The sequence below is a fragment of the Dendrobates tinctorius genome, unplaced genomic scaffold, assembly GCF_039654945.1.
Source record: "Dendrobates tinctorius isolate UK_male_01 unplaced genomic scaffold, ASM3965494v1 ptg000058l, whole genome shotgun sequence".
NCBI lineage: Eukaryota > Metazoa > Chordata > Amphibia > Anura > Dendrobatidae > Dendrobates > Dendrobates tinctorius.
The window spans coordinates 22,121,824-22,149,750 of NW_027361726.1; the positions used below are offsets into that span (position 1 = coordinate 22,121,824).

A 27,927-nucleotide genomic window follows, 5' to 3' on the forward strand; every position below is an offset into this window, starting at 1 on the left:
TACAGAAGGTCACCTGATCAGCATCATACACGTGATGTGAATTTGAATCGACCATTGGTCAGTGCGTTACCGGCACTTCCGTGACGTAGAGCGAGAGGGTGTGGCCGGCAGCTGAGACAAATAAACATGGAGGTGATCTTCCACGAAAAAGTAAGTTGTCATCAGTGAGCGGGTGAAGCTGGAGGAGGGGTCACCGGAGATGGAGGGGGCTGGGATGACGATCATAAGTGATCACCGGGAGCCAAAGGCACCAAACACCTGAGGAAGAGGAAACCACAGACACGAGGTGTTATTATAGGACGGCTGTGACGTCACAGCACGGTATATAATGTTATACAGGAGATGTGACGTCACAGCACGGTATATAATGTTATTATACGGGAGATGTGACGTCACAGCACGGTATATAATGTTATTATACGGGAGATGTGACATCACAGCACGGTATATAATGTTATTATACGGGAGATGTGACGTCACAGCACGGTATATGATGTTATACGGGAGATGTGACGTCACAGCACGGTATATAATGTTATTATACGGGAGATGTGACGTCACAGCACGGTATATAATGTTATTATACGGGAGATGTGATGTCACAGCACGGTATATAATGTTATTATACGGGAGATGTGACGTCGCAGCACGGTATATGATGTTATTATAGGGGAGATGTGATGTCGCAGCACGGTATATAATGTTATTATAGGGGAGATGTGACGTCACAGCACGGTATCTAATGTTATTATACGGGAGATGTGACGTCGCAGCACGGTATATAATGTTATTATACGGGAGATGTGACGTCGCAGCACGGTATCTAATGTTATTATACGGGAGATGTGACGTCGCAGCACGGTATATAATGTTATTATACGGGAGATGTGACGTCGCAGCACGGTATATAATGTTATTATACGGGAGATGTGACGTCACAGCACGGTATATAATGTTATTATACGGGAGATGTGACGTCGCAGCACGGTATCTAATGTTATTATACGGGAGATGTGACGTCGCAGCACGGTATATAATGTTATTATACGGGAGATGTGACGTCGCAGCACGGTATATAATGTTATTATACGGGAGATGTGACGTCGCAGCACGGTATCTAATGTTATTATACGGGAGATGTGACGTCGCAGCACGGTATATAATGTTATTATACGGGAGATGTGACGTCGCAGCACGGTATATAATGTTATTATACGGGAGATGTGACGTCGCAGCACGGTATATAATGTTATTATACGGGAGATGTGACGTCGCAGCACGGTATCTAATGTTATTATACGGGAGATGTGACGTCGCAGCACGGTATCTAATGTTATTATACGGGAGATGTGACGTCACAGCACGGTATATAATGTTATTATACGGGAGATGTGACATCACAGCACGGTATATAATGTTATTATACAGGAGATGTGACGTCACAGCACGGTATATAATGTTATTATACGGGAGATGTGACGTCACAGCACGGTATATGATGTTATACGGGAGATGTGACATCACAGCACGGTATATAATGTTATTATACGGTAGATGTGACGTCGCAGCACGGTATCTAATGTTATTATACGGGAGATGTGACGTCGCAGCACGGTATCTAATGTTATTATACGGGAGATGTGACGTCACAGCACGGTATATAATGTTATTATACGGGAGATGTGACATCACAGCACGGTATATAATGTTATTATACAGGAGATGTGACGTCACAGCACGGTATATAATGTTATTATACGGGAGATGTGACGTCACAGCACGGTATATGATGTTATACGGGAGATGTGACATCACAGCACGGTATATAATGTTATTATACGGTAGATGTGACGTCACAGCACGGTATATAATGTTATTATACGGGAGATGTGATGTCGCAGCACGGTATATAATGTTATTATACGGGAGATGTGACGTCGCAGCACGGTATCTAATGTTATTATACGGGAGATGTGATGTCGCAGCACGGTATATAATGTTATTATACAGGAGATGTGACATCACAGCACGGTATATAATGTTATTATACAGGAGATGTGACGTCACAGCACGGTATATAATGTTATTATACGGGAGATGTGACGTCACAGCACGGTATATGATGTTATACGGGAGATGTGACGTCACAGCACGGTATATGATGTTATACGGGAGATGTGACATCACAGCACGGTATATAATGTTATTATACGGTAGATGTGACGTCACAGCACGGTATATAATGTTATTATACGGGAGATGTGATGTCGCAGCACGGTATATAATGTTATTATACGGGAGATGTGAAGTCGCAGCACGGTATGTAATGTTATTATACGGGAGATGTGATGTCACAGCACGGTATATAATGTTATTATACGGGAGATGTGACGTCGCAGCACGGTATATGATGTTATTATAGGGGAGATGTGATGTCGCAGCACGGTATATAATGTTATTATAGGGGAGATGTGACGTCACAGCACGGTTTATAATGATGTTATAGGACGGCTGTGACGTCACAGCACGGTTTATAATGATGTTATAGGACGGCTGTGACGTCACAGCACGGTTTATAATGATGTTATAGGACGGCTGTGACGTCGCAGCACGGTATATAATGATGTTATAGGACGGCTGTGACGTCGCAGCACGGTATATAATGTTATACGGGAGATGTGACGTCGCAGCACGGTATATAATGATGTTATAGGACGGCTGTGACGTCGCAGCACGGTATATAATGTTATACGGGAGATGTGACGTCGCAGCACGGTATATAATGATGTTATAGGACGGCTGTGACGTCGCAGCACGGTATATAATGTTATACGGGAGATGTGACGTCGCAGCACGGTATATAATGTTATTATACGGGAGATGTGATGTCACAGCACGGTATATGATGTTATTATAGGACGGCTGTGACATCACAGCATGGTATATAATGTTATTATATGGGAGATGTGACGTCGCAGCACGGTATATAATGTTATTATAGGGGAGATGTGACGTCACAGCACGGTATATAATGTTATTATAGGACGGCTGTGACGTCACAGCACGGTATATGATGTTATTATAGGGGAGATGTGACGTCACAGCACGGTATATAATGTTATTATACAGGAGATGTGACGTCACAGCACGGTATATAATGTTATTATACAGGAGATGTGACGTCACAGCACGGTATATGATGTTATTATAGGGGAGATGTGACGTCGCAGCACGGTATATAATGTTATAGGGGAGATGTGACGTCGCAGCACGGTATATAATGTTGTTATACGGGAGATGTGACGTCACAGCACGGTATATAATGTTATTATACGGGAGATGTGATGTCATAGCACGGTATATAATGTTATACTGAAGATGTGACGTCACAGCACAGTATATAATGTTATACCGGAGATTTGATGTCACAGTACGGTATATAATGTTATTATACGGGAGATGTGACGTCGCAGCACGGTGTATAATGTTATTATACAGGAGATGTGATGTCACAGCACGGTATCTAATGTTATTATACGGGAGATGTGACGTCGCAGAATGGTATATAATGTTATTATACCGGAGATGTGACGTCACAGCACGGTATATAATGTTATTATATGGGAGCTGTGACGTCACAGCACGGTATATAATGTTATTATACGGGAGATGTGACATCACAGCACGGTATATAATGTTATTATACGGGAGATGTGACGTCACAGCACGGTATATGATGTTATTATAGGGGAGATGTGACGTCGCAGCACGGTATATGATGTTATTATAGGGGAGATGTGACGTCGCAGCACGGTATATAATGTTATTATACGGGAGATGTGACGTCGCAGCACGGTATATAATGTTATTATACGGGAGATGTGACGTCGCAGCACGGTATATAATGTTATTATACGGGAGATGTGACGTCGCAGCACGGTATATAATGTTATTATACGGGAGATGTGACGTCGCAGCACGGTATATGATGTTATTATAGGGGAGATGTGACGTCGCAGCACGGTATATAATGTTATACGGGAGATGTGATGTCACAGCACAGTATATCATGTTGTTATACCGGAGATGTGACGTCACAGCACGGTATATAATGTTATTATACAGGAGATGTGACATCACAGCTGTATGTATTTTCTTGTTTTTCAGCAAGAGGGCTCGCTTTGCGCACAACACTGCCTCAACAACCTCCTGCAGGGCGAGTACTTCAGTCCCGTGGAGCTGTCCACCATTGCCTTGCAGCTGGACGAGCAGGAAAGGATGAGGATGGCAGAGGGCGGCCTGGCCACCGCCGAGTACCGTACGTTTGTGGAGGTAAGGAGTGCCTCACCTGAACCATGTGCTGAACAGGGGGTTGTATGTTGCGCCAGAAGACTCCATTTAAGGTGGATTGAACAATCTCTGCTTGTTGTCAGTGCATGGAAACATTTTGGTTACATCTGCAGATTTATAACCTGCAAAGTCAGAGTTGTTTGATACAAATGTTAGCGATCTCATATCATAGGCTGACCAACTGTAACAAATCCTCAAGTCTTTGAGCAGGACTGGGGTTTCTACTGCAAATATAGAAACCCCAGACTATGTGGAGGGTCCAGCCCCTCGTGTCTGCACGGTCATAGTTTTATCACTGATTACCCACTGTTTGCTTTTTGCAGCAGCCGTCAGGAAACATGGATGACAGTGGGTTCTTCTCCATCCAGGTGAGCTTTGTACATAGGAATCATACTAATAATAAATGTTATTTCTATAGCGCCGACATATTCCGCAGCACTTTACATTTCAGAGGGGACTTGTACAGACAATAGACATTACAGCATAACAATAATCACATAGATCATAACAGATACCAAGAGGAATGAGGACCCTGCTCGCAAGCTTACAATCTATGAGGAAAAAAAGGTAGACACGAAAGGTGGGTGGTAACAGTTGCCCTGATTGTATGGACCAGGAAATACAGCACTAAGTGGAATAAAAATCCACAATTTCTCACAATATAGAATGATAAATCAACAAGTAGGGAAATAATAAAACATAACTTTTAATAGTGTATATAAAAGCTACCAAAAGATAAAGTGAAGTTAAAAAACATTAAATCATTTGCCACAGACTATAAGACAGAGTGTCTGTATTTATTTCCACACCAGATCACCTAGAGTATATACATGTGACTTATTCTATGTCCAAAAGTAGAAAAAACTGGACAGACAAATTTACTATATAAAAGACAATGTGAATAACAACCATAGTCTAATCATGAATGGTTACCTTACCTGGGGCACACACAGCCCCTACCCTGCTTAGGTTTTCACAAGGACTTTACCCATTCATGTGCAAGGAGGAGACATCAAGAAAACAATAAATCCATAAACACTCTGAGTAAAAGAAAGATCTCACCCATGCGTCTGGAAGATGCCCAAAAATCAGATGTCCATCAGAGTCAGGTCATGTCAGGAAACAAGGCATTACCCTAATCAGACCCTATAGGGACTAGCGGACCTGACAACCATGACTCCTGCCCTAACGAGGGCAGTCCACATCTGCCCCTCACAAAATTAGCCCTACAATGTCCCTATGCATCCCAACGCGTTTCGTCATTTGCTGACTCTTCAGGGGATCTAATTGCACATATTGGACGCAGAAACACAATAACTAGGCTGCCTCCTAGGTGACAATGGACTGAGGCAGATTGAAACAAGGGGCTAGATATAGCCTGCCAATCAGGATAAATTCACTCACCTGAGATTCACTGGAACGCACGCACAAGTCCTCAATTAACTTTAAAGCGCCACCTATAATGAATGACGCTAGACGCCATGAACGCTACACCTCCTCTATTCCTGGCGTGTATATTGACGTAAACCACGCGATCCGGGCTGCCATACTTCCGGTTTATTCACTAAGCCCAAAACCAACATGGCCGCACAACTTCCGGTCATGCGCAGTTATGTTAACTTAAGACCACTCCGCAGATACCGCGGAAACGATCGCGGTACTCCGGGCATTAGTACAACCCTGTATTCACGTTCACACCGCGATCCAAGTTAACAGACATCAGGCCTCCCGGTGTGCATACAAACATATACATTGCGGTCTCCACTGCCATACTTCCGGTTAGTTCAATATACCCGAAAGCAACATGGCCTCGGAACTTCCGGTCATGCGTAAATCAATCAACACAGGACTCCTCCGCAAATGTCGTAGAAATCATAACAATACTAATACAACCCTATGTTAGCGCCTGCGCCATAATCCAGGCAAACAAGCTTACGGTCTCTCAGATATACCCCAAAGCATCATGGCCATTGGGCCAACGGTCATGCGCATATCTGTTATTCAAAACCTAAGGGCTATATAAAAATAAGGTGAAATCAACATGAAATTAAATCAAACCTTCAAACATAGAATAATACAGTAGCCAAATAATGATTAAGTGGGTATTTTACAGTATTTACAAAGAAGATAAAATCATGTAAAGGTTCACACACATATGTACATCCTAAATATAGCAGCTATAGTTAAGTTGGTCATTTAGCCCCCTAGGGGTCATAGTATCTAAACAGAAAATCCATTTGGTCTCCTTTTGCAGGATAATACGGTCCCAGTTACCACCTCTTGGTGGTTTTTTCACTCTCTCAATCCCCATAAAATGGATGGAATTAATGTTTCCACCCTGACACTGATTAATGTGGCGTGAAATGGGGGTATCTCTTTTATGGGTAATGTCCCCAATATGTTCCCCCCACCCTACGTTTGAACTCCCTAATAGTTTTGCCCACATATTCCTTGCCACATAGGCAAGTGGCCTTATAAATCACTCCTTTACTGCTACAGTTAGTAAACTCTCTAATTTGAAATTGTTCTCCTGTAACATTACTAACGAAGTCACTGCTAGAAACAATGTGGGAACAAACAACACAATGGCCACATCTATAGCAGCCTTTAACGTTCGTAGGCAACCAAGTGGTTTTGGGCTTAGTGAATAAACCAGAAGTATGGCAGCCCGGATTGCGTGGTTTACGTCAATATACACGGCAGGAATAAAGGAGGCGTAGCGTTCATGGCGTCTAGCATCATTCATTATAGGTGGCACTTTAAAGTTAATTGAGGACTTGTGGCGTGCGTTCCAGTGAATCTCAGGTGAGTGAATTTATCCTGATTGGCAGGCTATATCTAGCCCCTTGTTTCAATCTGCCTCACTCCATTGTCACCTAGGAGGCAGCCTAGTTATTGTGTTTCTGCGTCCAATATGTGCAATTAGATCCCCTGAAGAGTCAACAAATGACGAAACGCGTTGGGATGCATTTTGTGAGGGTCAGATGTGGACTGCCCTTGTTAGGGCAGGAGTCATGGGTGTCAGGTCCGCTAGTCCCTATAGGGTCTGATTAGGGTAATGTCTTGTTTCCTGACCTGACCTGACTCTGATGGACATCTGATTTTTGGGCATCTTCCAGACGCATGGGTGAGATCTTTCTTTTACTCAGAGTGTTTATGGATTTATTGTTTTCTTGATGTCTCCTCCTTGCACATGAATGGGTAAAGTCCTTGTGAAAACCTAAACAGGGTAGGGGCTGTGTGTGCCCCAGGTAAGGTAACATTCATGATTAGACTATGGTTGTTATTCACATTGTCTTTTATATAGTAAATTTGTCTGTCCAGTTTTTTTCTACTTTTGGACATAGAATAAGTCACATGTATATACTCTGGGAGATCTGGTGTGGAAATATATACAGACACTCTGTGTTATAGTCTGTGGCAAATGATTTAGTGTCTATTGTATGGACCAGCCATAATGTTAAGTGTGTAACAGTACAGACACAGAGGGCTAATGGATGCATAAAGCATGTGGGAACATGATGCGGGGAACCTGGTTATGCTAAAACTTTTGCCTGTGCCACACAGGGATAGATTAGGTTAATGTGTTGAGGCAGTAGGCCAGTCTGAATAAATGCATTTTCAGGGCATGCTTAAAATTGTGGGGATTGGGGACTAAGGCTGTGTGCACACGCTGCGGAAAAGGTGCGGATTCATCCGCGCGGATTTTGTACAATCCGCAGGTGAAACCGCAGGTCAAAAGACCTGCGGTTTTACCTGCGGATTGCTCTGCGGTTTTGCCCTGCGGTTTTTCATCTCCTCAATGCAGGAGATGGCAAACCGCAGGAGAATCCGCAGAAAGAATTGACATGTCAATTCTTTCTGCGGATTGAAAACCGCAGATAATCCGCGCGGAAAATTCCGCACCGTCTGCACTGCGGTTTTTGATTCCCATAGGGAATCATTGTACTGTACACCGCAGCAAAAACTGCTGCGGGTCCGCAGCGGCCAAAACCGCTGCGGAACCGCAGCAAAATCCGCAGCGTGTGCACACAGCCTAATCGTCTTGACCTGGGAAGTGCATTCCAAAGAATTGGCGCAGCACGTGTAAAGTCTTGGAGACGGGAGTGGGAGGTTCTGATTATTGAGGATGCTAACTTCAGGTCATCAGCAGAACGGAGGGTGCAGGTAGGGTGGTGTACTGAAACAAGGGAGGAGATGTAGGGTGGTGCTGAGCCATGGAGGGCTTTGTCTGTGAGGGTAATAAGTTTATATTGAATTCTGGAGTGGATGGGTAGCCAGTGTAATGACTGGCACAAGGTACAGGCATCGGTGTAACGATTTGCGAAGAATATGATCCTGGCTGCAGCATTCAAGACAGATTGGAGAGGGGAGAGTTTGGTAAGAGGGAGACCGACTAGAAGAGAGTTACAATAGTCGAGACGAAAATGAATAAGAGAAACAGAAGAGTTTTTGCAGAGTCAAAAGTAAGAAAAGGTCGAATTCTAGAGGTGTTTTTGAGGTGCAGATGACAAGAGCGAGCCAGTGATCGAATGTGGGGGGCAAAGGAAAGCTCGGAGTCAAGTATGACCCCAAGACAGCGGGCATGTTGCTGGGCAGTAATAGTGGAACCACACACAGAAATGGCAATGTCGGCGATAAGTACATTAGTAGAGGGAGGAAACACAAGGAGCTCAGTCTTTGACAGGTTCAGTTTCAGATATAGTGAGGACATGATGTTAGACACAGCGTTTAGAAAATCGCCGGTGCTTTCTAGAAAGGCAGGCGTGTTGTCAGGAGAAGTGTATAATTGGGTGTCATCAGCATAGAGACGGTACTGGAAACCAAATCTACTGATTGTTTGACTAATAGGGGCAGTGTACAAGGAGAAGAGGAGGGGGTCTAGAACCGATCCTTGAGGAACCCTAACAGTAAGGGGAAGGTGAGAGGAGGAGGAACCGGCAAAAGATACAGTAAAGGAGCGGTCAGAGAGATAGGAGGAGAACCAGGAGAGAACGGTGTCCTTGAGGCCAATAGAATGGAGCATAGTGAGGAGGAGCTGATGATCCACAGTGTCGAATGCTGCAGAGAGATCCAAGAGAATTAGCATGGAGTAATGACCATTTGATTTAGCTGTTAGTAGATCATTAAAGACTTTAGTGAGGGCAGTTTCAGTAGAGTGTAAAGAGCGGAAACCGGATTGGAGAGGGTCGAGAAGAGAGTTATCAAAGAGATATCGGATAAGACGGGAGTGGACCAGGCGTTCCAGGAGTTTAGAGATGAAGGGAAGATTAGAGACAGGTCTATAGTTAGCGGCACAGTTTTGGTCGAGGGATGGTTTTTTAAGTAGTGGATGTATGATGGCATGCTTAAATGAGGAGGGAAAGATACCAGAAGAGAGAGAGGTTAAATATTTTAGTTAGGTGAGGGGTGACAGCAGGGGAAAGGGACTGGAGGAGATGTGACGGAAATGGGTCACTGGTGCAGGCGGTTGGGCGAGAGGATGCAGGGAGCCTGCTTATTTCTTCTGTGACTGGTTCAAAATCAGAGAGTGAGCTAGATGCAGTGGGGGAGGGAGGACAGTGCATGGTATGAGGTGATTGGAAGATAATTCCTGTCGAATCTGGTCAATTTTTTCTTTGAAGTAATTGGCCAGATCGTCAGCTCGGAGCTCTGTGGTTGGGGCGTGTACTCTTGGGTTGAGTAGAGAATGAAAAGTGTCAGAGACGTTTAGGGTTATTGGACAGTGAGGTGATGAGGGTGTTGAAGTTTGTTTTGAGAGTTGAAGGGCAGTGTTGTATGTTCTAAGCATAAACTTATAATGGATGAAACCTTTGTGTAGATTGGATTTTCTCCAGACGTTCGGCGCACCTGGAGCACCGCTGCTGGAAGCGTGTTTGCAGTGTGTACCAGTGTTGTCGCCGTCTGTGTTGTGGTGTTCTATGTATAGGAGGTGCAAATTCATACAGGGCACTTTGAAGTGTTTCCTTGTAATGCTTCAGTGCAGAATCAGGACATGAGAGGGAGGAGATAGGGGCCAATGAAGACTACAAGTTCTTCATAAAGGCCCCTTTACATTTAGCGATGCACCAGCGATCCAACCAGCGATCCGACCCGGTCAGGATCGCTGGTGCATCGCTAAATGATCGCTAGTGAGCTTTCATACAGAAAGATCTCACAGCGATGCAGCAGCGACGCAGCGCACGATACTTACCATTCACACACAGCGATCCTGCGTCCTCCCGCCCGCGTCCAGCGTCGCTCGTCGTCTCAGCAGGAAGCGCCCGACGAGAAATGGAGCCGGACATTCTCGCGCGATCAGCGATGGACAGCGGGGGAGCCGGTCGCTGGTAAGTATCACACATAGCGATATCGCTAGCAATATCGCTATAACGTCACAAAACCAGTGACGTTTTAGCGATATTGCTAGCGATATCGCTTAGTGTAAAACCCCCTTAAGTTTCTGGGTGTTAATGGCCTGTTTGTTTCTATAAGTATGGACAGTGGGGGTGACCTGAGCAGCCTGGCAGTTCTTGATAGAGAATGAAAGAAGGCTGTGGTCAGAGAGCGGGAGAGGGGAGTTTGCAAAATCATCCATGCACAAAGCCGAGAGAAGACCAAGTCGAGGGAGTTTCCGTCTTCATGCGTTGGAGAATTAGTAAGCTGCGAAAGGCCAAACGAGGAGGTTAGAGATAAAAGGTGAGTAGCACATGGGGAGAGGGGAAGAGCAATGGGGATGTTGAAATCTCCCATGATGAGGGTGGGGATGTCACAGGAGAGAAAATGTGGAAGCCAAGTGGCAAAATGATCCAGGAACTGATGGAAGGGGCCGGGAGGACGATACACCACCGCCACTTGCATGGAGAAGGGGGTGTAGAGTCTGCCCCGTCTAGGGCCCTGTCTGCCAGTAACTTCCAAACACACTACTTACTCTGCTCACCGATCCCCAAGACACAGAATATGGGCGTAGCGAGCGTTCACCATTATTATCCATTGCTTACATAGCTCTATCTTATTCCAAATCAGTTTAGCTATAATCATCGCTGTCCCCATTGGGGCTCACAATATAAATTTCTTAAGTGAAAGGAACCAGAGAACCTGGAGAAAACCCACAAATCACAGGGAGAACATTCAGTCTCGGTACCTCAGCACTGGAAAGCAACTGTGCTAACCACTCAGCCACCGTGCTGCCTTATATACAGTACAGTACTAACCGTAACCACTAAGCCACCATGCTGCCCATCATAGTATCCTGGGGTTATCTTTGTGGTTGTGCCCATTGGTTTTGTCCCCCAAAATAGTCAACTTGGGGAATAAGAGATATGTGTACAGTCCAGGTGTAAGGCTTGAGCCACCCAGAGTCACAGGGAGAATTACCACCACATTCACACTGTGTAGTTCAGCAAGAAAGAGTCGTTGTATCCCAAGATTTTGCATAAAGGAAGTGTGATCTTAGGCTCTATACAGTTGATATACTTCAGAGCTCCACTCATTATATTCTACTTGTGGATCATTAATGTAATGTATGTACTCAGTAATTTCTCCAGTAGAATGGTGAGTGCAGCTCTGGAGTATAATACAGGATGTAACTCAGGATCAGTAATGTAATGTATGTACACAGTGACTGCACCAGCAGAATAGTGAGTGCAGCTCTGGGGTGTAATACAGGATGTAACTCATAATTGGTACGGTAATGTATGTACTTAGTGACTACTAGCAGAATAGTGAGTGCAGCTCTAGAGTAAAACACTGAATGTACGACAGGATCAGTAATATAATGTATGTACACAGTGACTGCACCAGCAGAATAGTGAGTGCAGCTCTGAGGTATAATACAGGATCTAACTCAGGATCAGTAATGTATGTACACACTGACTGCACCAGCAGAATAGTGAGTACAGCTCTGGAATATAATACAGGAGGTAACTCAGGATCAGTGCAGGATAAATAATATATACTTTTCTCTATCGCCTCATTGGGGGACACAGAAACCATGGGTGTATGCTGCTGCCACTAGGAGGCTGACACTATGCACAGAAAAAGGTTAGCTCCTCCTCCGCAGTATACACCCCACCAACCGGCACTAATTTCCTCAGCTTAGCTTAGTGTCAGTAGGAGGTGGACACGGGTCTTTCTTTAGACCCATATCTACCTCAGTGTGCGTCGTTTTTCTTTCAGGTTTCCGGAGGGATACAGAGTGAATAATCACATCTGTAGTCCCACAAAGAGACTATGAGTACGGCGTGTACTGCCACTCCGTATCCTCATAGCTCTCCACGGCAGGACCAAGAGCCTAACACGGGTGCGTGTCAGCGATCCAGTTGGTCCTCGTCCTCCGTCTTCCACCCACTCGCCTACCAGAGCCTGTCGGTTTGAATGAGGCACGGACACTCTTCTACAGGAATCAGCACGCTGGATGATGAAGGTACCTTTATTCCCTCAGGTTTCCTCAGAAGACGGATCAGGCAGGGTAAGTATGAGGCCCCCGAGTCGCATCCTCCTCAGCAGCTCAGGCACGGATCCTTTGGGAGCGGTCGCTGTGGCAGTGCTGCGAGGCCTCCGCACTACCCTGCGGCTCCCGGCGGCCGCCGCATTTAATCCAGGCGCCGGCTTCGGTTTGGGCCTTGTTCTGCAGCGGCTTTGCCCCCACCTTCATTCATAGGCGGGCTTCTCTCCCGCCCGGCCACAGCGATCCTCGGGAGCGGTCGCCGCGGCAGTGCTGCGGGGCCTCCACGCCGCCCCGCGCTGACAGGCGGCCGCCGCATTTACTCTAGGCCCCGACTTCATTTCGGGCCTTGTCCTGCGTTGCGGCCAAGCCCCCCGCCCTCATTCTTAGGCGGGCTTCTCTCCCGCGCATGCTAGGCCCGCCCTCCGCCTTCTCCCCTGATATTATGCGCCCTGAGGCGGCGCTCGGCCACTCCCAACCCTAGCCTGTCTAATCCAGCGGGCGGTGCCATCTTCAGCAATGGCGGTTAGCTCCGTCCATCCTCTTCCTGGAAAGCGCACGCTTCCTTCTCTGCACCTCTCAGGCTGGCGCCATTTTCTCTGCCTGTCAGCCGGACCCGTCTCTTCTGCTGTGGCCCTGCAAGTCCAGACGAGCCGTGTAGCATCGCTTACTGGGAGTATCTACAGGACACCGGACCGTGAGTAGCTCTGCAACTGCAGACTGACACCTCCTCTGCCTCCTGTCCCCCAACCTTCCGGCACTTTCCTTCATTATGTCTAACTCTAAGCCTGACCGTGCCCACCCTCCGGCCCCCACTTGCACTTTAGTCAAGTACTTTGCATGTTCTTCTTGCAATCGCAAACTTCCCTCAGGTCAGTCCACTCCCCTCTGCCTCGACTGCAGCAATCCCATTGAGTCTGCCACCCAGGAGCCCCTTGTTGTTCCACATGAGAGTGAACCCCCCCGTCCCTGGCTGGGCTTCTTCTCTATCACAATCAGTGGAAGATCTTACCAGGGTGTCTCAGTCCCTAGTGGCCGCTCTTGATAAGTTGCCCCTAGACACTTCTGCAGGATCCAGCAGGTCACAAGAGGCTCCATCTGAGTCTGCCAGCATGAGCCGCAAAAGGATCTCTGACCGGAATCCTCCCCTCGCCCCATCTCACCGCATAGTCCTTCCCAGGAGTCTCCTTCCTGTGCCTCCTCACCCGAGTCAGGCGACGAAGAGATTTTAGAGCTGGATTCGGACCATACCGCGAACATGAAGGTTACGGTACAGAACCTCATTGCCGCGATCAACCACACTTTCGAGATCACAGACTCCCCTGCGAAACCCTCAGATCAGGAGGTTTCGTTCAGACGGGCAGAAGCACCTTCCAGAGTCTTCGCTCCTCACTCTGAGCTTGAGAAGCTCCTTACTAGGGAAAGAGAAAATCCAAACAGGCGTTTCCAAAGAGGCAAGCGTCTCGGCGTGCTGTATCCATTTTCTCAAGAGTTCACCGACAACTGGTCGGCTTCCCCCTCTGTAGACGCTCCTGTGTCCAGACTGTCTAACAACACAGTCCTTCCGATTTCAGGCGTTGCGTCTCTGAAGGATTCTAACGACAGGATCATAGAATCCTTAGCAAAGTCAGCATTCAAAGCGGCTGCTACGGTGCTAAGCCCGACCTTTGCTTCCACTTGGGTAGCAAAAGCCATAGCTACTTGGGCGGAGGATCTACGCCAAGGCATTCTTGATGGAGCCCAACCGGAACGTCTGGCCGAGCTAGCCAACCAGATCTCCCATGCAGGGGAATATTTGGTCTCTGCCTCCTTAGATGCCGCATCTTGTGCAGCTCAAGCGTCCAGCAACGTTGTTTCAATCCGGCGCACAATTTGGCTTAAGGCTTGGCAGGCGGATTTGTCTTCTAAAAAGTCTCTTACCAATCTGCCTTTCCAGGGAGCGCGTTTCTTCGGATCTCAACTGGACCAGATCATTAAAGACCCTACCGGGGGTACAAACTCTCTTCTCCCTCAGTTAAAGCCTCGTAGACCCCCTCCAAGGCGTCAGTTTTGGCCCTTTCGGTCTTTCTGCCGCGTCGCGTCGGCAGAGCCCTTTTCCAACCAACAAAGGCTGCAAGCGCGCCAGTATAGGAAGAAGGTCTCCTTTAGGCCCACTCCCTCCTGGTGATCTCACTCCTCCTAGGGCAGATCCTCCAGATCCAGAACTGGACGGTCCACATCGACATGACTATCAAGAAAGTTACGAGGCACCTACCCAGCTGGGCGGCCGACTCCTTTTCTTCAGAGACGTCTGGCTTGCCTCGGTGGAAGACGCTTGGGTCAGGGAAGTTGTATCCTCAGGATACAAGATACAGTTCATTTCTCGGCCCTGAGATCGTTTCTTCGAGTCCCGACCTCCAAAAGACCCCGCCTTGGTTCTGGGTTTCTTTGCATCCATCGCCTCTCTTCTCAGCTCCGGGGTGGTTGTGCCTGTTCCCGAAACAGAACGATTCACAGGGTTTTACTCAAACCTGTTCGTAGTGCCGAAAAAAGGCGGCGCGGTACGGCCTATTCTGGATCTCAAATTACTGAACAAAAGGGTCCGCCTGCGGCATTTCAGGATGGCGTCCCTTCATTCAGTAATGGCTTCCATGGAGGCGCAGGAATTCATGTGCTCAATAGACATTCAGGATGCCTATCTGCATGTCCCCATCTTTCCCGGGCATCAGAAATTCCTGCGTTTCAATATTCAGCAGGACCACTACCAGTTTGTCGCCCTGCCGTTCGGCCTCGCCACCGCGCCCAGAGTGTTTACAAAGATCATGGCGGCGGTGATGGCCCTGTTGAGGATCAGGGGTCTCATCCTCTTTCTGTACCTTGACGACATTCTGACAAAAGCTCCGTCTTTTTCCCAGGCTCACCAAAGTCTTGCCATCGTTCTCGACACCCTGTCCAGATTCGGATGGCTCGTAAACAAAAGGAAGTCCTGCCTTGTTCCGACTCAACGTCTGGTGTTTCTAGGCTTATTGTTCGACACCCGTTGATCGAGAGTCCTTCTTCCCAAAGAGAAGTTGATATCTTTGCGGCGAGATGTACGTTCGTTGCAGAGCCCCCAGCTTCCATCCTTTCGGCCATGAAAGTCTTGGGAAAGATGGTGGCGACGGCCGAAGCAATTCCCTTTGCTCTATTCCACTCGAGACCGCTTCAACAGGCCATCGTGTCTCGGTGGAACAGGTCTGTCCTTTCCCTGGATCGTCCATTCCGCCTCTCGTCTCGGGTCAAACAGTCCCTCAATTGGTGGCTGATGTCACCTCTCATTGCCCTAGGCCGATCATTCCTTCCGATTCACTGGCAGATTGTGACTATGGACGCCAGCCTTCTCGGCTGGGAGGCAGTGTTTCGCAATCAGACTGTCCAGGGTCGGTGGTCGACTCAAGAGACAATTCTGCCGATCAACGTCCTCGAGATACGGGCGATTTATCTGGCTCTCATTCGCTGGGAAAGGCTTCTCAGTCGTCTGCCGATACAGATTCAGACAGACAATGCCACAGCGGTGGCATATGTCAACCACCAAGGGGGGACACAGAGTTCTTCGGCTCTAGCGGAAGTATCCAAGATTCTCCACTGGGCAGAGGTATCAGTTCCAGCGATATCCGCGGTGCACATTCCCGGCGTGGACAACTGGGCCGCCGATTTTCTCAGCCGTGAGGGTCTCGCGGCGGGAGAGTGTCCTTACACCCGGACGTCTTTCATCAGATTTGCCGTCGTTGGGGGACTCCGGACGTAGATCTGCTAGCGTCTCGCCTGAACAGGAAGGTCCCACAATTCGTATCCAGGGCCCGAGATCCTCTCACAGTGGGCACCGATGCTCTCACCATTCCTTGGTCTCAGTTCAAGCTTCCCTATCTGTTCCCTCCCCTTCCTCTTCTCAAGCTGTTGAAGAAAGTCAAGGTGGAAGGGGTACCAGTCATCCTCATCGCTCCGGTTTGGTCCAGAAGGGCTTGGTTCGCGGACATCGTCAACCTTCTCACGGACGCCCCCTGGAAGCTTCCAGACAGAGCAGATCTGCTGTCTCAGGGTCCAATCTGCCACCCCAATTCTCTGCCGCTCAATTTAACGGCGTGGCTGTTGAAACCGCGGTTCTAAAACGGTCAGGTTTTCACACCGTGATCCAGGCTAGAAAGCCATCGTCTTCCAGAATTTATTATCGTACGTGGAAGGCCTATTTCACTTGGTGCGAGGCCAATGACGTTCCGCCCATGTCCTTTTCTCTCCCTTCTATCCTGGCGTTCCTCCAGGCAGGCCTAGATGCGGGCCTTGCCATCAGCTCTTTACAAGGTCAAGTCTCTGCGTTTTCCAGCCTGTTCCAGAAGGCGTTAGCCTCCCGTCCGCAGGTCAAGACCTTTCTTCAGGGAGTGGCTCATGCGGCACCTCTGTACCGCACTTCCGTGGATCCATGGGATCTCAATATGGTCCTGGAGGCTTTTCAAGGGTCAACCTTTGAACCTCTCAGGGAAGTCTCCCTATCCCTTCTCTCCAGGAAAGTGGCCTTTCTGGTGGCCATCACCTCCATCCGGCGCGTGTCGGAATTGGCGACCCTTTCTTGTCGTCCTCCTATCTTGGTGCTCCACCAGGATAAGGTGGTCCTGCGGCCCCCGCCTTCCTTCCTTCCTAAGGTGGTGTCTACTTTCCACCTAAATGAGGACATTCCTTTAAGAGTTTTGAACAATTGAGAACAGAATTTCACCTCCCGCACGTCTTCTTTTATCAGTACTTACAGCTAAGACATGCATTGGAAAAACAGAGAAGGACAAATCCGGTGATAGTGACACATAATCAAACACTACATATGCTACTTACATCTGAGTCTTCTAGGGGACTTATCTCTGAATTATATAAAAGATTATTGCCTGCCCATCTGGAGACATATCCACTGACTGCTGCTAAGAATAAGTGGGAACGGGACGTTGGCCCCCTGACGGAGGACCAGTGGTCCGATATTCTAGAACAGGTCCCTAAAATGGCGGTTTCTGAGTGCCAGCGGCTTTCGCAAATATATCTCATTCACAGGGTATATAAAACACCCAGCTTATTATTTAAAATGGGACTTAGGCCCAATACACAATGTGTTAGGTGTGGGCAGGATGATGCCCACTTGATGCATGTTATGTGGGAGTGCGGGCACATTGGGGATTTCTGGAGGCAGACCCTAGGACTCATAGCCCAAGTATACCATATCACAATACGACCGTCACCTCGTCTGTTTGTTGAATTTGTGGGAGGAGGGGGTTGACCCGGACTCTGCAGTGGCCCTGGGAATAGCACGCATCCTGTATCAGGCAAGAAAGATACTTGCATATCATTGGTTGGATCCTATGCCACCAACATTGTCAGAGCTTAAAAATAAACTAAATAATGTCATCAGATTGGAAAGGGGGGCTTATTTAAAAGAAATGCATTAAGAAAGTTTTACAAAATTTGGCAGCCATGGATGGAGTCACCGGGTCTCCCCTGGGGCGCACTGGTACGGGATGCGATGTTGGACCAGTTGCTGTTGTGCTTGCGATGAGGGGATTCTTGGGGGGGTGAAAATAAAGTCTAGTGCCCTTTGTGGCGAAGTAGATTTTGAGTGGCGCGGTGGGAGGGGGCTGGGGTGGATTGGACCTGATATGCGGGGGGGTGAAATATGATGCGGAGTGGCGCGGCTGGCGGGGATGGTTTTCCCGCTGAAATGAGGCACTGATGTATAATTTTGATTTTTGTTTATTTGTGGAGCCATGTTGTTTATAGGCTCAATTTTATGCAAATATCTGTGTTTTGAGATTTCTTCTTTTTATTTATTCTTACACAGGAAGAGTTTTACCCTTTAAATAATATCTGCTCTCAATGTAATTTTTACTAGCTATATAAGATGTCATATTCTTTCTGTATTGATTCCTGAATGTTTAATAAAAAAGATCTGATTCAAAAAAAAAAATGAGGACATTCTTCTCCCGTCCTTTTGTCCGGGTCCAATCCACCCTCTGGAGCGCTCCTTGAACAAGCTAGACCTGGTCAGGGGGATGAAGGTCTACCTGGCTAGGACGGCTCCCTTGCGGAAGACAGACTCACTTTTCATCATTCCAGATGGTGCGCGGAAGGGTCAGCCGGCCTCCAAGGCTACTATTGCTCGCTGGATCAGATCGGCAATTTTGGAAGCCTACTGGGTCAAGCATCGAGTGCCCCCTCCTGGAATCAGAGCTCACTCTAACTGGGCAGTGGGTGCTTCCTGGGCGGTGTGCCACAGAGCCTCCGCGCTGCAGCTTTGCAAAGCTGCAACTTGGTCTTCGATCCACACGTTTGCCAAATTTTGCAAGGTCCACACCTACGCTTCCGCGTTCGCCAGCCTAGGCAGAAGGATCTTGCAGGTGGCGGTGGTGAGTTCTCAGACCTAATGGAAGTTTGCTTTTCCTTCCCCAGGGACTGCTTTGGGACGTCCCACGGTTTCTGTGTCCCCCAGTGAGGCGATAGAGAAAACAGGAATTTTGGGTTGCTTACCGTAAAATCTGTTTCTCGGAGCCTTCATTGGGGGACACAGCACCCTCCCATTTTTTGCAACTCCTGTTCTTTTGTTTGTTGGTTACAGTTGAGTTGTCCGTTCTGTTTTTACTCTTTTGTTACTTCTCCTTCTGCTTTCTCACTAACTGAGAAAATTAGTGCCGGTCGGTGGGGTGTACACTGCGGAGGAGGAGCTAACCTTTTTCTGTGCATAGTGTCAGCCTCCTAGTGGAAGCAGCATACACCCATGGTTTCTGTGTCCCCCAATCAAGGCTCCGAGAAACAGATTTTACGGTAAGCAACCCAAAAATCCTGTTTTTATGTGTTAGGGGTTGTCCGTCCAAATCGATAAGTTTGCAGTCACCCTGTGTAACTACAGACTTATGAATCTATCCAGCACACACTGGGTGCTGTGGGGATTTGCCAATTTCTGAGCCGGGACCGAAGGGTATGTATGCGTTATACATGCTGCCTACCAATGGGTTTGGCGTCACTTTTATACACTTGTAAGGAGTGAGGCCATGCTCTGTAGTTGGCTATGCTCCCTGGACGGCCATGCCCACTGGACGGGCTCTGGCAGGGAGTATGTATAACTCATTCATAACCTCCAGTCCCGGCTCAGAAACGGGCGAGGGGGACTCAAAAGTCTGCAGACTTATCGATTTGGACTGGGCAACCTTTAATCATTTAGAAATTTGTTCTGAATTCTCCACCCAGTATAATACCTTCTCTCAGATCTCATCTTTTCTCACTTTTTCTTTGTGCAGGTAATCAGTGACGCCCTCCGAGTTTGGGGACTAGAACTGATTCTCTTTAACAGTCCTGAGTATCAGACTCTGAGCATCGATCCCATGTGAGACCCGAATTTTTGGAATATTTCAGTTATTTTCCATTTGTACATGTTATCTAAAAATCGTTTGATCTTTCTTCTCCTCCAGAAATGAGCACGCCTTCATTTGTAATTACAAGGAGCATTGGTTTACTGTACGGAAGCTCGGCAAACAGGTAAGTCACCGCTCAGATGTGGAACAATACAGGGATTTACGGGATATTACATGTAAAAGAAATCTCTGTAACAGGAACCTTGTTAGTATTTTGCACAATTTTTATAGTTTATAGGTGTAGCCTGCAGTGTAAAGCATGAAGTTCTTCATGATTTCCATGGCTTTTGTACATTTGCATAGATTATTTCCCCCTGTACTTTATTTACTCAGATATTTCCTAAAGAAAAATTTCTTAATTATAGAACAGTTTGTCCTTGCCCCTTTACAATGTGCATGAAAACCTCCATTCTTTACACTGCAGGCTCATAGAACTGGAGAATTCCTGTTATACTGTGACTTTTTGAATTTGCTATAAACATCCAGCCCCTATATACATCCAGCCCCTATATATCTATAATGCGCTTTTTACCCTGGGATTCAGATACCTTGGAAACTGCTGATAGTCCATGCGTGACAGCAGATGGTGCCGGTCATATACATGTTATGTGCAGAGATGAGTGAATTTGTTCGGATTCGGTTCCGAATATGATCGGCATTGAATATTGTTTTTGCAATATTCGTCGAACACAGCCGAACGTCACTAGAGTCAGTGGGAGTAGAAATTACCAAATATGTTAGAATCGGAACCGATCATCAAACATATACATTCGGCACAAATACAGTATGTCAAAATCAGATCCGGGGACAAATTTGCTCATCTCTGGTTATTTGCACTTTCATTTAGTCAGTGTGTTCATTTTTTTGCTATTTTCTTTTACACTTTTTGCAGTGGTTCAACTTGAATTCCCTGCTGACCGGCCCCGAACTCATATCAGACACCTATCTTGCACTCTTCTTAGCTCAGCTGCAACAGGAAGGTAACGCTCCATATTGTCTCATTCTCCTACATCTGAAGGGGTGAACGCATTCCCTCCTGTCAATATGTATAACCCCCACTATAAGCCGAGCGTCGAGTCCAGTCTTATCCTAATTTACACCATAAGCTGTTGTCCTCCAGAAAGAGCTGAGGACTGTGAGAACGGACGCTGTACTAGAGAGTCGGGAATTGCGCCATTCGTCGTGGCCAAGATTTCACTAGATGTGATCGATTAGCAGGAATGTCGGCCCATGTGGACGTCCCCCACACATTACACCTCTTCCACCAGCCTGATTGGAAGGGGTCATCCATTGAAGCCGCTTGTCCTCCCATTAGCACAGAATCAGGATCTATCTGACCGGGCAATGGTTTCCTCTCCTCAGTGATACAAGTTACACTCATTTCTTCTTGAGATCATCTTTCTGTTTTCCTTAATAATGGCGCCAGATCTAGACATTTAATGTGATAGCCCGTCTGTGTTATGGAGTGAGGACTTATTTTGATTAACAGGCGGTACAAACCAAGCATAATCCCTTATATCTTCCTCTGATGTTTTGTATCAGAACAATTTTTCCCCTTGTACTCTGCTACTTTCATCTTAACGATTCTTCACATCCTTATCTGATTCTTTCATCTACGCTGTTTATTACATCTTTTTTTCATTAGAATGATTATTCTTATCCTTCTCTGATCTTTTTCATCTGAACAATTCGTCACACTTTCTACTGATTCTTAAATCACGACAACTCATTACATCCTCTTCTGCTTCTTACATTAGAATGATTCCTCACATGCTTCTCTGATCTTTTCATCTCAGATGTTCATATCCTTTTCTATTGCTTTTCATCAAATGATTCTTCACATCTCCTCTGATCTCGTTCATCCGAACAATTATTTTCATCCTCAGACGTTGGTAATCTGAACGATTCTGAACAATCGCCTTGTGAACTTTTTCTCAAAACAATTTTGCACATCTTCCTTCTGAATGATTCTTGTCCTCCTCCTCTGATCCTGTCATCTTAACAATTCTTCACATCCTCCTTTGATCTTTTTATCTAAACAATTTTTTTTATCCTGCTCAGACCTTTTTACTCTATAAATGATTCATAACATTCTTCTAACTTTTCTTCTGATGATTCTTCACATCCTTCTATGTTCCTTTCATCTGAACAATTATTTACATCCTGCTTAGATCTCTTTAATCTGAACAATCATCACTTCCATCTCTGATCCTTTTTCATCTGAAATATTTTTCACATCCTCCTCTGAGCTTTTCATCAGAATGATTCTAGCATCAGAACAGTTATTCACATCCACCTCTGCTCCATTCATTAGAATGATTCTTCTCATCCTCGTCTGATCCTTTCAACAGAATGATTCTTCACATCCTACTCTGAATTCTTTCATTAAAATGATTCTTCACGTCGTCCTCTATTTGTTTCCTCAGACCTTTTTAATTTGAACAATTGATCACATTCTGCAATGATCTTTCATTCAGAATGATTCTTCACATTTTTTCTTGATCATTTGAGTTTGTACGTCCACAGGGTCTTCTGTCTCGAGATTTTTTTTTTTTCTTGATCACACCATTGTTGCTATACACGGCAACACCAGAAAACCCTAAACAATTGGCAGCGATGTCCTAGCCGCGGCTACTCTAGCAGCTATGACCAGGCCTCATTCCGAGTAGCCCTGATGGCTAGATTTTCTCTTCATAATGTGGATTCACACTAGACCAATCACTGGATTTTGTGCTGAGTACCTGGGTCTCTGGTCTACACCTGGATCCATACAATGAAGATCCAACCCTGATAGGGTCGATTTCTCTATTAAAGTGGCCATTCAGTTAAAGTTACCATGCTGGCCTATGAGCTTTATTCCGGTGGGGGAGTAGGAGATGTCATGTGCAATAAATCTCTGACATTGTAAATCCTTTTTTTTAGGTTACTCCATATTTGTAGTAAAGGGAGATCTACCGGACTGTGAAGCTGACCAGATCCTTCAAATGGTCCGAGTTCATCAGACGCAGCGGCCGCGGCTCATAGGAGAGGATGCATCACTAAGAGACCAAAGGTAACGTGGGTAGGATCTCACAGATGATCGATTTGAAGAACCATGGTCCAGCAGCCTTGTCAGTAATTTGTGACTTAAAACGGGAGCCCTGTCCACCACCGCTTCTGATTAGTAGGCCCAGATGTCATGTGTGAACATGCCATAATGCTGGGCTTTTAAATCAGAAGAGGAGCTGGGGGATGAAGGTGTTGTAGTCAAGAATGGGGCATGAGTTGGGGGTGATATTAGTCTGCTACTAGGGAGCACCACAGACCCCATACCATCCCCCATATGTGGAGGAGAACTGTAGGAGGATCCAGGGAGGTATCAGTCACTGCCCGCTCACAAGGGATTTTCCAGATTTGATCTGTAATTCTTGTTTAGTTCACAGAGGGCCATTCCCGGCATGGAGGATCCTCAGGTGTACGATGGATCCCCCATGATGGATGAGGATGAAGAGAACCTGCAGAGGGCGCTGGCCCTCAGTAGGCAACAGATAGACATGGAAGACGAGGAGGCAGATCTCCGCAGAGCAATACGGCTCAGCATGCAAGGTACTGCACCACCATGGGGTCCAGAGATATGCAGTGTAGTGTATCAAACCTTGTCACTTTTAATATCTCTGCTTCCTAGCAATGAATGTAAATTACTGGAGGTTGAAAATTTGACCTGGTAAAGGGAGAATTCCAATTTATGGGAAAATTATTTGATAAAGTTATAAAATCAATGATAGTTTGTTACAATTTATCATCCTGCTAATCTCCAGAGGGTGGATGCAAGCCTCAGTTTTAATGTGTATGGGATCCTACAATTTCTAAGGTTAAGCTTTTTTGTACGTGCTCCTTTGACACTAAACCACCACCCATAATACCATCCGTGTGTGTCATTGCAGGCGGACATCGCAGCGAATACACAGGAACCTCAGGCCCCTGCGTGCCACAGCCATCCGGGACCTCCACAGAATCGCTCACACAGGAGGAACTGCGCCAAAGACGACAGATGTATTTTGAAAAGTAACAAATAGCTTTCATTTAATTAATTACATTGTATCGTAAAACTGAAAAATCGCTGCAGCTTCATCAAGGAAACTAACTGCGCAAATCTCTTATAGACAACAACAGCAGATAAAACATGAACAGTCCTCCGAGGTTAACAACGCAATGACAGACGCTTCTGTAACTGCAGGCACAGGTAACTAGTGTCAGCCACTGTGCGTTGTTAGTAATGTCACCGCTGATCTCTAGTGATGGATAGGCGGCATTCTCAGTGATGTCACCACTGATCTCTAATGATGGATAGGAGGCATTCTCAGTGATGTCACCGCTGATCTCTAGTGATGGATAGGAGGCATTCTCAGTGATGTCACTGCTGATCTCTAGTGAGGGATAGGAGGCATACTCAATGGTGTCACCGCTGATCTCTAGTGAGGGATAGGAGGCATTCTCAATGGTGTCACCGCTCATCTCTAGTGACGGATAGGAGGCATTCTCAGTGATGTCACCTCTGATCTCTAGTGAGGGATAGGAGGCATTCTCAATGGTGTCACCGCTCATCTCTAGTGATGGATAGGAGGCATTCTCAGTGATGTCACCTCTGATCTCTAGTGATGGATAGGAGGCATTCTCAGTGATGTCACTGCTGATCTCTAGTGATGGATAGGAGGCATTCTCAGTGATGTCACCTCTGATCTCTAGTGAGGGATAGGAGGCATTCTCAGTGATGTCACCGCTGATCTCTAGTGATGGATAGGCGGCATTCTCAGAGATGTCACCTCTGATCTCTAGTGATGGATAGATGGCATTCTCAGAGATGTCACCTCTGATCTCTAGTGATGGATAGGCGGCATTCTCAGTGATGTCACCGCTGATCTCTAGTGATGGATAGGAGGCATTCTCAGTGATGTCACTGCTAATCTCTAGTGATGGATAGGCGGCATTCTCAGTGATGTCACCTCTGCTTCCTATCCATCACTAGAGATCATCAGTGACATCACTGAGAATGCCATCTATCCATCACTAGAGATCATCAGTGACATCACTGAGAATGCCTCCTATCCCTCACTAGAGATCATTCTCAGTGATGTCACCGCTGATCTCTAGTGATGGATAGGAGGCATTCTCAGTGATGTCACCGCTGATCTCTAGTGATGGATAGGAGGCATTCTCAGTGATGTCACCGCTGATCTCTAGTGATGGATAGGAGGCATTCTCAGTGATGTCACTGCTGATCTCTAGTGATGGATAGGAGGCATTCTCAGTGATGTCACTGATGATCTCTAGTGATGGATAGGAGGCATTCTCAGTGATGTCACCGCTGATCTCTAGTGATGGATAGGAGGCATTCTCCGTGATGTCACTGCTGAGCTCTAGTGATGAACAGGAGGCATTCTCCGTGATGTCACCGCTGATCTCTAGTGATGGATAGGAGGCATTCTCAGTGATGTCTCCGCTGATCTCTAGTGATGGATAGGAGGCATTCTCAGTGATGTCGCCGCTGATCTCTAGTGATGGATAGGAGGCATTTTCAGTAATGACACCTCTGATCTCTAGTGATGGCTGGATTTTACAGATAGATTTCCTTTCTCTTCAGCCCCTATGATGAGTGAAGACGACATGCTCAGAGCCGCCATGAAAATGTCTCTGGACACTGGTGGGACCAAGTCTGAGGACCAGGATAAATGACCACTGGGTTTCGGCCAATCCACTGTAACGTGTCCTATGTGAGCCGCCGCTCGTCTTGCAGATATCGCGGATGTACATACTAAATATATCGTCGATTGGCGGCAGCTTTTGGATTTTTGATGCTTTTATGAATGTCTTTTTAAACGTGTCCGTGTGCATCCATTATTCATTCTTCACCACCGCAGCAGCGTTTCTTCTGCAGCCGCCTCCTCCCCCCTTTCTGACGGAATGTTAAATGACCAAAGCACAAACCCTTCCCCTTTGAAGTTGGCCGTAGAGGTAAAGTCACGCCCCACATTTCACAAGCTTCGTCCTTGTATGACAGTAATCAAGACCGGGGGCACATATCTGACTCTGCCATCGTTTGTTCCCTGCAGGAACGGTTAAAGTAAGTTGCTCTGTGGTCCAATCGCTTTATATTAAAGGGGTTTTAGTATATCTAAAGGTATAGGCGAGTGCCACTTTTAAAATAATTGTCAATAATGAGAGAAATGTACCATTTTAAGTACATCCATAGACTATGTGCAATTTCTCCTGTGCTCTCTCTGATGTTTTTGCATAGCTCCATTTGACGATTATTATTTTCAGATTCCAGGGCATCACTCTGACCACTTATTCATCATGGCCGCTATAAACAATACCTTCCTGAATAAAAGGACACTGTGGCACCATTCAATTGGGCCTTCGGACTTGTGCATTGTTGGTAAACTCCTGTTGGCAGGCGCCTGTTCTGCACTGGTTCTGGCAGTAGTGATTGGCGCCGGAGCATCCCTTTAATAACCCCTCTCTGCCAGGACCATGTACCCACATGAGGGGGCCCCCTTCCTGGTGACGGTGCTGTATCCCCCACATATTCCTCTTTTGTGTGTTGTCTTACAGAGCACTCTACACAAAATAAAAAGCTAATTTTATCTTTTCACTAATCTGCGAGAGATTATTAAGTACAGACAGATGCCATGAAAAGGTTGTCTTATGGATAGAGGCTATGCTGCTGCCTGGCATGGATTACCCCTTTAAATAAAGTAGCACCATAAAAGACAAAAGGTGTATTCTAACATCACATGTACCTGCTCAGAGACTAGGATACATCGATGGGGGTCAATCGCAGAACAAATGCAATAATGAATGGAGTCCTCAGTCTATGGGTTACAGCAGCATTTTAGAGATTGGGCAGACCACATGCGTGACCACTAAGGATGAGCGAAGAGCTTCGGATAACTCCTTAGGGTATGTGCACACGCTGCGGTTTTGGCCCTGCAGAACTGCAGCAGTTCCGCAGACATGGTACTTCACCATGTTAGCCTATGGGTTTTCAAAACCGCAGTGCTCAGGCTGCGGTTTTTTACCTGCGGAAAAGCTGCGGGGTTTTTTCCGCAGCATGTCAATTGTTTCTGCGGACTCTGCTGCGGTTTCACACCTTTAACATAGTAGAGGTGTGAAACCGCAGGGCAAAACTGCAGGTCACTTTACCTGCGGTTTTAGCTGCGTTTCCGCGGGAAAAAATCCGCAGCGTGTGCACTCACCCTTAGCCAAATAGCTATAGCGCTTATCGAATAGCTGCATCGGTAACCTGGATACCTGGAGCGCTCCGGATAATCAGCTGTTCGGTGCCGCAGCTGCATGTGTCACGGCTGTGTGATTGTCACAACACATGCATGGAGAGCCCGTTTGTGGTGACTCTGTGCTGCAGGTTCTATTTCTCCAGCACAAAAACAAATAAAATCAGAATTGTATTTGTGAGAAGACTTATTGGCGTAACACCTACAGCCTAAGGGCAGGGACAGGAAGTGTTATCAGAGGCACAGACGTCCTGCAACTTAAACCCAAAATAAATTGTACCAAAGGGAATTAGAAATGATCAGGAAATGTCAAAGTACAGAAATCTGAGTCACCTTGTCTGCCGTCACACCGCATCTGCAGAAATACAGGACCGAGTCTGGAGGGTCACAGGCCCCTGCCATCCAACATTGTTCAGAGCCAAGACTGGCCCAGGAAAAGTGGAGGAGTTGGGGGGAGCACAAAAAAGAAGTGAGGTGACATCCC

At 46.6% G+C, this 27,927-nt stretch overlaps 1 protein-coding gene across 5 annotated transcripts; it reads left to right on the top strand.

The window, feature by feature from the left end:
• Positions 1 to 26,807, top strand: ATXN3 (ataxin 3). 5 transcript variants are annotated; one of them, XR_012232698.1, is made up of 12 exons: positions 1 to 150; positions 4,168 to 4,332; positions 4,674 to 4,718; positions 20,059 to 20,144; positions 20,230 to 20,296; positions 21,065 to 21,152; positions 23,095 to 23,224; positions 23,588 to 23,757; positions 24,096 to 24,216; positions 24,315 to 24,394; positions 25,793 to 26,272; positions 26,473 to 26,807. XR_012232698.1 is itself a non-coding variant. In XM_073578150.1 (11 exons), exons 1-11 carry the CDS (start codon positions 127 to 129, stop codon positions 25,882 to 25,884), a joined length of 1,068 nt encoding a protein of 355 aa, XP_073434251.1. In that variant the 5' UTR covers positions 1 to 126; the 3' UTR covers positions 25,885 to 26,807. The 5 variants fall into 5 exon arrangements, 4 of the variants coding, with proteins under 4 accessions (XP_073434251.1, XP_073434252.1, XP_073434253.1 ...); XM_073578150.1 differs by having other exon boundaries at positions 25,793 to 26,807; XM_073578151.1 differs by having other exon boundaries at positions 24,096 to 24,204; positions 25,793 to 26,807.
• Positions 26,808 to 27,927: the final 1,120 nt, after the last annotated feature.

What these genes read in the sequence shown, in the direction of transcription:
- ATXN3 (XM_073578150.1), top strand. Translation starts at nt 127, where the DNA reads ATGGAGGTGATCTTCCACGAAAAA. An exon ending in AGGTGATCTTCCACGAAAAA is followed by an intron (nt 151 to 4,167) that starts GTAAGTTGTCAT and finishes CTTGTTTTTCAG; the next exon opens with CAAGAGGGCTCGCTTTGCGC. An exon ending in TTCTGTAACTGCAGGCACAG is followed by an intron (nt 24,395 to 25,792) that starts GTAACTAGTGTC and finishes CTTTCTCTTCAG; the next exon opens with CCCCTATGATGAGTGAAGAC.